The 13,248-nt window shown below is 33.9% G+C and overlaps 2 protein-coding genes across 3 annotated transcripts; one reads left to right on the top strand and one right to left on the bottom strand.

Annotated features, from left to right (window-relative positions):
* Positions 1-2,789: 2,789 nt before the first annotated feature.
* Positions 2,790-5,963, top strand: LOC120214196 (probable E3 ubiquitin-protein ligase LOG2). The gene is made up of 3 exons (XM_039212151.1): positions 2,790-3,432; positions 5,066-5,558; positions 5,652-5,963. Exons 1-3 carry the CDS (start codon positions 2,957-2,959, stop codon positions 5,766-5,768), a joined length of 1,086 nt encoding a protein of 361 aa, XP_039068082.1. The 5' UTR covers positions 2,790-2,956; the 3' UTR covers positions 5,769-5,963.
* A 360-nt stretch (positions 5,964-6,323) lies between these two features.
* On the bottom strand, positions 6,324-10,870 carry LOC120214193 (WD repeat-containing protein 20-like). Of its 2 annotated transcripts, none has more exons than XM_039212149.1 (11): positions 10,359-10,870; positions 9,744-10,061; positions 9,548-9,656; positions 9,376-9,469; positions 8,600-8,687; positions 8,411-8,494; positions 7,706-7,802; positions 7,516-7,603; positions 7,278-7,383; positions 7,104-7,196; positions 6,324-6,848 (listed from the first exon to the last, which is right to left on the bottom strand). In XM_039212149.1, the coding sequence occupies exons 1-11, from the start codon at positions 10,506-10,508 to the stop codon at positions 6,462-6,464; spliced, it is 1,614 nt and encodes a 537-aa protein (XP_039068080.1). In that variant the 5' UTR covers positions 10,509-10,870; the 3' UTR covers positions 6,324-6,461. The 2 variants fall into 2 exon arrangements, with proteins under 2 accessions (XP_039068080.1, XP_039068079.1); XM_039212148.1 differs by having other exon boundaries at positions 6,324-6,857; positions 10,359-10,843.
* Between the last annotated feature and the right edge of the window lie 2,378 nt (positions 10,871-13,248).

Raw genomic sequence — 13,248 nt, 5'->3', positions numbered from 1 at the left:
GCACGCCATTTTTTTCTTTTCATATTATGTATTATATGTATATAACATTTTGGGGGTTTGAGTTAGTGTATATATATATATATTAAGTTTTTGTCTATAATATTTATATATATATGGAATTAAATATATTTTATTGGATTTGATTGTAAATATTTTTAAACTATTAATTTGTGAGGAAAGTTTATGAAAACGCGTCTTGAATGACAATGAGTGTGTTTCTGATGATTGTTCATACAAAATAGTATTTTTTTTTATATTTGATGAGTTCTATATATATATAATTAAAATACAAGACAACAATATTTTGTGAGAGGAATCTATAAAAATAGGTGTTGACTGATAAGAGTGTGTTTTCGAGGATTGTTCATACAAAATATTATCCTTTTTATATTCGAGTGATATATAATATATATATATATATATATTTCTAAAAATTAAGGCAATGATCTTTTGTAAGGAAATATATGGAAACACGTCTTGACTAACAAGAAGTGAGTTTTCAATGATTGTTCGTAGAAAATATATTTTAAATTTTTCTAAAATGCGTCATAATTTAAAACAATATTTCTTAGGTACAAATTTTGGGCGTTGTGTGATGTGCATCCTTCCTCATGCTCAATCGACTCTCAAACCCTTAAAATGAATTTTAATTTTCGATTTACCTAACTCAAAGGTCGATGATGACTCAAAATTTATTTATTTTTCCAAACTTATTCTTTTAAATTAAATTAAATCGCTCCCCGCTAATAAAAACGTAAGAACCGTTACGTCAGATGACATCGACGACTTTAATTGAAGCCTTGTAGAGAAAATCAGGCATAATAGTAAGATAGATATGATTGATAAAAAACAATAGTATTATTTGAGGGCACTAGTGACGACGGTTTAGTGGTGTCACCAGTAACATCCTGTGATTTACAAAAGTCAACGAGCATCTTGGCTACAAATTGAAGTTGGTTATAAAGCTGGTTCGAATAACGTCAATGACATCTCGAGCTGTCTTTTTTATACTTGTCACATAAGACTTCGTCTTAAAAGAATGCAGTTAAACTGTTTTTACGACTGCTATTTATGTTTTTTTATTTATTTATAAATTTTTAGAATTGATACTGTGAATTAAATGTGTGAGAAAAGAAGATAGGAAGTTTTGAAAGAGCGGGATCAAGAGAGTCGAAGAAAAATAAAATATGTTACATCAACTAATTGAGTGGGATAGAGATAGAGTTTTGGTCAAGTAAGTTAGTTTAACATACTATATCAATTTTTTATTATTAAGATAATGATTGTTAATAATAAGTTATCAGTTTATTATAATATGATAGTATTAATAATAATTTCTTTTTTTATTAAAATTCCAATGGTGAAACAATCTTATCGGTACTTCACTCAACTTTACCCTAGGTCACTTTTCAGGCAATTTGACCCAAAATTCACTCTAAAAATCAAATATAATTAATCTGACATCTTTTCTCAAACATTTATTGATCTAACACTTGTTTGGAGGAAAGAGAATAGGCGCGTTTCATCAAACGCGTCTTAAAAAGAGAGAGAAGATAAGACACGTTTGGTGAAACGTTCCAGTGCTCATTTGTAGGGTTTAACTTTGCTTGGTTGCTTGTTGAGGCATGGGATAAGATTCCATTTATATCTATAGTTTCTCCAATAAAAGTTTTCAAATTTCTTCTTTTACTGTAAGTATAATAATAAATGAGTCTTATTTAATTTCCAGTTTTCTAAAAAGTGTTAAATTTTAATAAAAAAATTATATTTTTAATGATTGAAATAATTTCAGAACGTTTGGTTCAAATTTTTAAGATGATAATTCAATTTGATTAATTATTTTGAATTTTATAAATAAATAAATTTTAAGATTAAAAGGCACTAAGGCACGTTTGATGAGAAGCGTTTATGTCGAGTTAGGGTTTTTGGAAGGCGCATCTATTGGCGCGCGTCTTCCCTCCAGTCCCGCCACCCTTTCCCGCTGATCTTTCCTACCACCTTTTCCCGCCGATTCCCACTCTACTCCCCCTATATATATTGTTGTTAATTTTATCAAATAATTTATATATTTATTAAAAAAAATTGAATATCTTGTTTTTAACTTTTTTCTCTCATTCACTACAGTATCTTATACCTTATATGTTCATTTTAATCCAAACAATGCTCTTACCTTGGTGGTTTGGGTTTGGGTTAAGGGTGTAAACGAGCCGAGCCGAGTTCGAGTATTGCTGAGCTCGAATCGACTTAAAAACTCTGAAATAAAGCTCGTCTCGACTCGAAAACTCGCGAGCTTCAAATTTTCAAGCTCAACTCGAACTCGAAATCGTGAACTGAAGCTCGTGAGCAGCTCGAAAAGACTCAAAATGAAAAAAAAAATCTTAAACTTAACTCGATTGAAACCTCAAACTCAAACTCGACATGAACTTTAAATACATAAATTTACTGTATTTTTTAAAACATCAATACATAAATATTAATATTATTAATAATTTATTTTAAAAAAATAAAATCTATTTGAGTAACTCGAAATCTGTCTCGTATGTTGCTTTTTCATCCAACCTTGCCCAGGTTTGAATCCCCCAGACGTGTCATTATATGATTAAGTGGAAAATAAAATAATTAAATTAAAAAAACCTTTCATTCTTGTTATGACACGTGCCACAATAAGCCATTAATGGTGAATTGAGTGGAACACTACACAAACCATTACAGCCATCCAAATATTCTCTTTTCTCTCTTGACCTTCGCTTCTACTGACGAAATACCAAACAAATAACAAACTGTTCTCCTTTCCTTCCTATCCCAAGTTTCCTTCTGTTTTTGGGGAAAACCCAAATCTGTTCACTTGAATTTGGATCTCACTTCTTCATAAAAATCTTCTCTTTATAGATAGATATTTATAACAACTTCCACTTTGTTTCCCTTCGTATCTTCTTCTGCCGCAAAAAAGGTATTCATGGGAAACATCGGAAGTAGCGCAAATGGCTGGCGGCGGAACGGCACTCGGCGAAACCACCCTCCTCCTCCACCGTCGCCTACTCCAGTACAACCTCAACCCGAAATCGCTGCCAATCGCTACGTCTTCGCTGCTGCCACGCCTTACCCGCCCCAGTATCCCAACACGAACACACCCCAATACTATCAGTATCCAGGCTACTATCCGCCTCAGCCGCCGGTTCCCTTGCCTCTTCCGGCGCCTTACGATCATCACCATCGAGGCGGTCCTCACATGGAATCCGCCAGTTGGAGTAGGTATGGTTATGGACCGATGATGCCGCCTCCACCACCGGTGCCGTATATTGAGCATCAGAAGGCGGTTACTATAAGGAATGACGTTAATTTGAAGAAGGAAAGTTTGAAATTGGTACCTGACGAGGAGAATCCTGGGAAGTTTTTGGTTTCTTTCGCTTTTGATGCTACTCTTGCTGGAAGGTATAAAAATTTAAGTTTCAATTTTTGTTGTCAATGAGAATGACTGGTTGCAGCTATGAATATGGGTTGCTTTTGATAATCTGTTTATAGAATTGATGTGATTATTTTGTTAAAACTATCTTCAATTTTAGTGCTTGAGATTTATACTATGTCATATTAGAACGATAAGTGCATTGCCTTTTGATAGAGGAACTATTAGAGGGTTTAAGGTTTGCGAATGGATTTTTTTTGGTTAGCCCTCCCGGTTCCTAGGTTATGAAAGGATTTTTAAAGGCAAAAGGGTAACTTTTGCTCCTATAGTAGACTCAATTTATCAATTTAGCCCTTGAAGGTGCTCAACTGCATCATTCTATACCTACTATAACTTAAAACCCTAAATCATAACCTTATATTCTCTAAACCATAAATTATAACTTAGGGTTTATAATTTAGGGATAGAATATATAGACTGACGCAATTGAGCAACTTTGAGAGCTAACTTGATGCGAAACCACGATAGGGCCAAAACTGATAAATTGGTCTACTACCGGGGCAAAGGTAACCCTTAAGCCATTTTTAAATTATAGATTTTGTTTTTCTTGAAATTGTTATCTGATGAGGAGAATCCCAGCTAGTTTTTGGGGTTTTTTTTTCACTTTTGCTGCTACTCATGCTGGAAGGTATAAAATTCAACCTTCTCAGATGAATTTTTATTTACTTTTTTTTTTGTCAATGAGAATCACTGGTTGCAGCAATGAATATGAGCTCCTTTTCATTGGAATTTAACGCCATGGATATAATTGATGTGATTAAGGTTTGCCAGACGACTTTTAAAATATAGAACAATGAAAGATTGGACACCTTTTGTTAACTTTAAGTGTTGATTTTGTTGTTTGTCAGTTATATTTCGAGGTCTTAAGGCTTCCTTGTTTATATGGGGTCTGACAGTGATCAAAGAATCCAATTGTCTGGAAAAAGGAAGAAAACGTCCAAAAATGGTATTTCACAATGGTTAAGGTGTTTTGAGATCTTCCCCGCTTCCGTTTGTCAAAGTTCAGGCTCTTTGATTTTCTTGTTTGACTTGAGAGAAAGTGTCAATAGCTTTAATGTAATGAAAACTAAAATGATGGTGATATTGTGTGTCCTAGTAATCGGTTATAGAAACTTCTCAACTAGAGTAAAATGATGGAAAGATGAGCTCTATGCTTTTGCTTGAATGAAATGTTGCAATGGATAACAGAAAATAATCATGAATGGTTTGTTGATCAACACAACTTACATGGCGAGCGTTGATCTGGCAGAATTTCTTGTAAAACACTTCTTATGATCCTTCTCTTTTGGTTTGAGTTTTCATTCTTATCATAGTATGGGTAGAATCACACTTGGTTTTTTCTAAAAATGTCTTTTATGGTAATTCTGTTTCTTATTCATCTTGAGAAAAGCTGTACTTATTTAATGGAGTGGATTCATGTAGCCTTTCCGACAAGCTTTTTCCTTTTTTTCTTACTAGCTATTTTTATGCATTTAGGTTATTTCATATGCAGCATCATATCTGATCAATGTTGCATCTTCGTTGAAGGGTTGCCATTATTTGGATCTTGTGTTCTGATATTGATCTTAACAAGATGTAGTTTTTGCTTTGCTCGGCAAACAGGATGATTGTTATTTTCTTTGCAAAAGAAGGTGAAAACTGTGATCTAACACCAATGAAGGACAGTATTCTACCACCAGTTACCGTGCCTTTCGAACAAGGTCTTGGACAGAAGTTCACACAGCCCTCTGGAACAGGGATTGATTTCTCTATGTTTGAGGAGTCCGAGTTACTGAAAGTAGACACAGATATCTATTATCTGGCAGTGAAAGCAGAGGCATTGCCTGTCAACCAGGATGGGTCAGACAGAAACCAAGTGTCGGGAACCATGAATTCTCAGATAACTCAGGCCGTGTTTGAGAAGGAGAAGGGTGAATACCACACTAGAGTAGTGAAACAGATACTGTGGGTGAGTGGGGTAAGATATGAACTGCAAGAAATATATGGGATTGGAAATTCAGTTGATGACGGTGTTGATGCAAATGGTCCCGGAAAAGAATGTGCCATTTGCCTTTCGGAGCCCCGGGACACAACCGTTCTTCCCTGCAGGCACATGGTAAAACTCGAATCATCCGCTTCATTTATTCTTTTCTTTGATCTTTTATGTTTTTCATATTTTTAATTTTTTTCTTTTTTGTTGGTTACGCAGTGCATGTGCAGCTCTTGTGCAAAGGTTTTGAGATGCCAAAGCAATCGCTGTCCGATATGTAGGCAACCAGTTGAAAGGCTTTTGGAGATAAAGGTCAACAATGGCCCTGATGAATGAGATGAAATTATGTTTCTTCCTGTAAGTAGTAGTAGTACCCTATTGCTTTTCTTTTGGCTTTTGCCTTTTTTTCTCTTTTTGATCTCACACTATGTCAGGTCATTGTAATAATCAAACAGGAAGCTATAACAATTAATGCTACTACATGCATATACAATGAATGAATTTTTTCCTGAATGTGAAATTTTCTTTTTTGATCTGTTGTAAAAATCACATTGTTTCAATCAAATCATAAGATGATTTCCCAAAATTTCAGGATTATTTTCTGCAAGTCCATGAAACTATTATGTGCATGAAGCTATCAGCATGTTCAACATCAGTTTTTCAACGATCCAACAAAAATAATAATCTTAATGGCAATGATGCATCACCAATAATAATAAATAATAACTCAAGTTCACCTCTTAAGAAAACTACTCTTAGAGGAGCAACTTCATGTTATTCCTGTCAGTGTCAAATATTATAGGAACAGCCGTTTGTACTTTTATAATGGAGTTTCTTTCCTCCACACCTCTTTCTGCTGTCAATGGCAATTTGTCCTTTGAAAATACAATGGATTCAGGTGCTTCATCTCATTGCAATTCAATTCGGTTCAAACAGTTGTACTTGCAAAAACCAACAGGTTAGATAGAGATGAACGGCCCACACTAGCAATGGCTTTCATTTTGTCTTGAATCTTCGATGATAGTCTGATCATTGCTTGTAGCTAGAACCGCCAATTTTGCTGGAAAGCAATGGCTTATCCTTGGAGCTGGTACTTAACAATGTTTCGGTGTTGCTTGATTGGCTTTCTGCAGCACCTGGTCTCATCCAGATTTTTATGTGCCCCTCTTGACAAACTGTAAGTACAGAGTCATGGGTAAAAATCATGCCTGAGAGGGGTTCGTTGTGAATGCGATGAGCAACCAGTGGTGAAATTTTAGGGACATCTCGAATGCTTGAGGCTGGTTGCAAGGTACCCAAGGGGGATGCATTGTCCCAGTGGGAAGACTGGTTCCCTGTGCTGTAAGTAGGGGACCCTCCAGCGAATCGACGCAACGGCACCACAATTTCATCCATTTCCAGGTCCCACAATAACAACTGTGTGTCCTACACAAAGGAAAGCAGTAATGAGATAGGAAAAGGAGGTAACCCCTACCTCTAGGAACATTGCTTCATGACTAAAACATAAGTTTGAAGCATCTATTAACTTGCAGAAGCAAGACATTTCTGGAACTTAAGAGTTGAATCCTCAAACACAATCAGAATGCATGAGCAGGTTGAACTTTGGGAAAACGTCGAATCAAGATGGAAATTATGATAATAGGCAGTCATTATTTTGAAAAGACTATATACCTGACCAACAGAACCAAAACGGTACATCACAGTCTCTCGTGTGCCATCGGTATTGGGTGCTGACCAATATGAATCAAACGCCACTCCACTGACCTGTCAGCACCAGTTCATAATTAGGTCATCATCATAAAAAATAAATAAACAGAAGCCTTCATTAGAAGATAAAAATCATACCCACGAGTTGTGCCCCTCACCCCATGCGACAATCTTCCGATCTTCCATACTCCAAACTTGAACCAAGTCATCTTCACCTCCGGTCAGAATATATTTCCCATCCGTGCTGTTTTGTGGATGTTGTCGTCAATGACATTTATTTTTTATATAAAAGGAACAGAACTTGACAAATTGAAAACACAGTACACTCTAGATAAAACAGCCACAGTTTTAAAAAGTTAAAACAAAAATAGAGCACCTCCAAGCACAACATAATACAGCACCATAGTAACTTTTTCCACCACATACGAGCTGTTCTTTCGAATAATCAAACACTCGCAGATAGCCTGCACTCAGCATATTAAAAGAGAAAAGGGAAAGCTAAAGTTCAAACAAACTACAAAAGAAAAAGACCAGAATATGTAAATTATGTGAATTTGAATTAATACCATCTCTTCCAACGGTGGCCAGGTAGGCTCCATCAAAGGAGAAAGCAATGCTATTAATTGACCCTTGACAAACATGCCATCTAGCAATTGGATTACTCTGCAAGTAAAAATTGGCGAGTCAACAAAGTGATAGACAGGGAATACATAGAAAGTTTGGAGTAATACATATATTGCTTCCTCAATGATATAAAACAACAGTCAGACAAATCCCAAATTATGGTTCTAGGGTGGGTCCTCTATCGTGCCACATACCAAGGCTATCATAGCATTAACTGTAACAAAATAAATATATACACCACCAAGCAAGCACAACACTATATCTTATTTCTTTTTTCTTTCATTCTAATACTACAGTAGCAGTTAATGAATTGATTAAAGGTTTTGAGCATGCATGATTAATATTGGCTTCTACATAATTACTTGCAGCTTTTCCAGAGAAAAAAAAAACTAGTAAATAAAAAAGCGTAGGCAAAATCAGGACTAATTGCAGGTGTCTATTAAATTTGGGTGTCGATCACTATTTTTAGACTCTAGGTCATGTATGCTGCAGTAAGTTATAACCAGGCAAGGCCTACTAGAACCATACAGATGATATAATATTAATGGCCTCCGGCTTTAGACAATAGTTCTAAGGTAAAGAATACCAATTTCAGGAAGCATACACAAATGAGAAAGTCAAAATTCTATAAATGAACTTACTAGTACCTTACTGTAGCGTGCATGCGATACAGAAAATTGAGTTTGGTCTTTTATAACAGAAAATGTAGTATCACCAGCAGCATCCTTGTTCTGGAGGGGAAAAAAGAAAAGCTAAAAAAAACATATTGCATAGAACATCATGTAATTTGCACAGATGGAAAGAGCCATCTAATGATCTAATTATTAGAAACTTGCCTTTTCATACACATAAATATTTCCATCAGCATGAGCAACAACAAAAGCACCATCACCCCCAGGAACCCATGTGATATTAGTACAGCGACTGCTGGAAACAACAAGCATTAATCAAACAAAGTGTAGATCCAACACACAGACACGCACACAAAATATATATATACACACACACACACATCAATATTGAAGATAACACCAACTAGTGACAATTTTGTTGTCCTCCTCTATCATCCTAAGGGAAGCCCAAGAGGAAAGCAAAACTGGAAGAGAAATTATATGTTGAATATTGCAAATTACGATGACAATCGATTCATGGAGAGTATTGACACCTTATAAGTTCAGATTGAATATCAATGTCAAAGAGAGCAAATGAAGCCCTCTAAAGCAAGGTCTCAAAGGTGGATTGAAATTAAATTTATGGTTGACCAAAAAGGCAATACTGCCCCTGTAAAACAACAAATGTGTATTCCAAATAAATATATTTTATAACGGTTTCATGGAGTAAGCTACATATGCACCATCTGAAAGAAAAACTAAGCTAATAAGATGTCATTGAAACTTATCCTGCCACAGAGTCATTGGGTATTACAATCAGTCTTCATGCAACCCTAGAAATAGGAGACACAAACCTACAAGAATCACAATGCAGGAAGAACTAAAACAGAACATGCTGAAGATGGAAACTTAAAATATAATTTGTCAGGGAACACCGGTTGAAAAAGTCAAACTTCGAAAAAGTCGGAAATATATAAAAGATATAGCAATCTGAATCTTGCCTGCTATTGACATAACCATCTTTATTGTAATGCAGAGCCCCAACAAGCTTCTTTCCAACATCTTGTAGCTGCTGTCTCAGTGACACTGAGTAAACTACAGAATGAAACAGAACTCACAAATTTGCAGAGTTTAAACCTTGGAATCAAAATTGCAAATCAGAACAATGATTACCATCCCCAGAGTTCAACCCAATGAGCAAATCATGCCCCTCTTTGGCATCCTGGTCAAATGCATGGCAAACAGGGTTTGAATTGCTGAAATGGATAGACTTTATCGGATCCTACATTAAACACAAAGATTCTTAAAATAGCTCAAGTAAATCATTTTCAATTCCTCAAATATCTTAGCAAATCAAATTCTAAATTACCTTATCCTGCGAATTCAAATCACTTATAAAAATAGCATCACCAACATTGGAAATTATGTAAGTTCCTTTCCCATCAAAATTTGTATTAGTCAATGAATTGCTCGAACTTGAAGCACCCAACGACCCACCAATCCTACTAGTACTACCAACATTTTTAATCCCACCATTCCCTCCAACAAAGCTAAGTGCACGGCTGCCATTCCCAGTGCCTAGCCACCTTACTGCTGCTGATTTTACCCCAGCGCTAGCACTGAAGCTGGATGATGAAGCCGTTGGAGTTGACGGAGCTGGTTTTTCCTTTAGATGTGCAAGGGTAACCTAGAAAATCAATTTTGAAACAGAACAATAGAAATTTGAAGTTTAAGGGGATTAATTTAAAGTCTTTCAATCAACAATGCTAAAATTGAGCATAAAAAAATAGCTTAACAAAACCTGTCCTTTCAGTGCTTCCAACAAATGGTTACTATTTTTACAAATATGTTGGAAATGCTATTATCAGATTATAGATTTTAAGTACAAAAACACCAAATTAAAATTCTGCACTCCAAATAAGACCTACTTAAAGTGAAACTAAAAAGATGGATCTTGATTATAACCCTAGAAATTTGAAGCTACCTGAGTAACAGTCTTGCCATAAGCGTAGTGAAGAAGGCTAGAAGGGTGAGTCTTTTCGTAGTGAAGCTTATATCGACCTTCTGGCGTTTTAAAATAAGTCTTCAAACCCGGCGATTGAGCGTTCGCCGATGAAGAAGATGTCGAAATCATGCCGCCTCCTAGTCATACAGCCGATAACACAATCTGATCATAACACTTTAGGGTTTCCTTTTTGTTTCTTCTACCTTCCCTTCTCAATGTTCAAAATTTCTTTCTTATTCACCAAGACAAAAATAATAAAACCCAAAAATGAAAAGACTTCTCTTTTTGTTCTTCAATGGCAATAGCCTATAGAGATCAAAGAAAGAAGCTAAGAGAAAGGGGGGATCCTGTGGTTGCAGCTTATGATAAGTGTCTCAGTTTGCACTGATCGGGGGCCGTAATCTGGGTTTTTTGCTTCATTTGCTTTGACTAGGTGTAGTCAAGAGTTTGACTTTGAGGCGAAATCAGAGGAAAATCAACGCAATGGACGGTGGTGATGGGAGATAGATGATAGAAGAGAGAGGATTGGGAGAGACAGACAAGATGAGATTGCAGAGAAAATGGCAACGGTAGATGTTCTCTCTGTTTTCTTTGATCTTTAGTGTGTGAGATTTGATTAAATATATTTCAGAAATTTTTGTTTGCTCTTTTACTTAAACATTATGGGCTTTCAAGCCTTAATCCTACTTTTTTTTCATTTAAAAATGATTTTTACATACCGAGAAACCTATAAAGATTGGAGCTTAAATAAAGAGTTAATTCCATCTCACAAATCCCTAAATTATGACTCTTATTTTAAATTAGTCATTAAACTTTTAAATATTTTAATTTTATCCTTAAACTATGACTATCATTCTATATTAGTCCTCAAACTTTTGAACATTTCATTTTCATCCTTAAACTATGACCTTCATTCTAAATTGGCCCTTAAACTTTTTGAAAATTTCAATTTCATCCCAAATTATATGTATATATTAATCACATCCTTCGAGAATAAAATTATTAGGCCAAGTTATATTATTATATGTTTGAAAAAATTAGGTTAAATTATACTTGAAACTAATTATATATTTGGATGACTCTGGGGATGAAATTGAAATATTCAAAAGTTTGGGGACCAATTTAGAATGAGGGTCATAGTTTAGGAAATTGAAATGTTCAAAGTTTATTAATTAACTTAGAATGATAGTTATAATTTAGGGATGAAATTAATTCAAAAATTTAAAAATCAATTAAAATAAAAATCATAATGAAAGGATATATGATACAATTAACTCTAAATAGAATTGTAATATGTACTTTTTTTTTAAATTTAGTGAAAATAGTATATTAAAAATAAAAAGTAGAAATGAAATAATTAATTTTAAATTTAACGGGTTAAAATTGTGTATATTATAATATATTCTACAGAAAACTATACTTATGACCATTTATTTATATATGCATTTTAATTTAAAAACCATTAATCTTTTAATTTATCAATCATATCATTTAATTATTTAATCATATTAAACGAAAGATATAATATAGGTTTAATTTATATATTTTATGTTTGAGCAAAGTTTGATCCATCTCTAAATACAAATTTTAAATTTTTATTAAAATCTGTCTATATTCATAAATGACTAATCTAAATTCGTCAATTTATTTTATTTTTTTATATAGATTGTACTATTTTTTCTTTTGTATAACCACCTATATTCGATCTATTGATCGACAATTTGAATCAGATACTGCAGAGGCAAGGATAATCTTCCCAACCTAATTTGCTCTTTTGGCAATAGCTAGGATTCGAACCATTGACCTTACTTGAGGGATCTAGTGTCTCATCCAACTAAACCAGCTGGTTATTGGTAGATTGTACTATTTTAATTTATATAATAATTATATTTTTCATTTATTAAAAAATTTAAATATTGATAATCAATATATTTTTAAAATTTATATTTTAATATTAAATATAATGTAATTTTAATTTTCGCTTAATATATTTTTAGTGCCTAAACTATATTTTAAAATACCATTTGGTGTCTAATTTTTTCTCCTAATAAAAGGTGTTTAACATTTCGAATATTAAACTTTTAGGTGTATGGACCAAAATAGTCGTTAAATTTGACCGTTATCTGACATTTCATGCAAATAAAATTTCAAAAATTATTTTATTGTAAAAAAACTTAATATTATAATTAAAAAAAATAAAAAAAAACCCTTCAAATTTTACGCCTTTCATCGTCGGTCTGTAGCGGTCACCGTTGACATCATCTGAACCGTCTCGTCGTGACAACCAAAACTCAGTCTCCCACCTATTGTGAAACTCCGCTAATCGTCGTGAAAAAACTCGCTTAGGATCACTAGATTTCTAAGTTTTCATTGTTATTTTTCGACAATTTCGAAAGATACAGCTGCCCGTACGTTACACGACCGCTACCATTGAGTTCCTCGTCCTACTCCAAACAAAATTTAACCGGTGGTGATCCTTCGTCGTCATAGGTAAGGAGATGGGAAGAAGAGGGATGATGCAGGGGTTTGATTTTTCTAAAAAAATATTTTTTAAAAAATAATAATTTTATTATTAAAAAATAACTATAGGTATCTATCATTAACAAAAAAATTCTTTAGACACCAAATCATATTTTAAGGTATAGTTTAGACACTAAAAATATATTAAGTGAATTTTATATAATTAAACTATATAATATATAAAAATAAAATAAAATATTACATTATAAACATGAAAAGAAGATGAAATGGATCAGGCCGAACCAAAACCTTAAATGCTTGAATCCAAATCCAAAGCTTGTTAATTATTTTTCCAATATTGATGTACTTCTTCAAGCATCGCCACTGTATGATGCCACATAATTCTTAT

This window comes from Hibiscus syriacus, unplaced genomic scaffold, assembly GCF_006381635.1.
Source record: "Hibiscus syriacus cultivar Baekdansim isolate YM2019G1 unplaced genomic scaffold, ASM638163v2 tig00110054_pilon, whole genome shotgun sequence".
Classification (NCBI taxonomy): domain Eukaryota; kingdom Viridiplantae; phylum Streptophyta; class Magnoliopsida; order Malvales; family Malvaceae; genus Hibiscus; species Hibiscus syriacus.
This window is presented reverse-complemented; position numbering and strand designations above follow the sequence as displayed.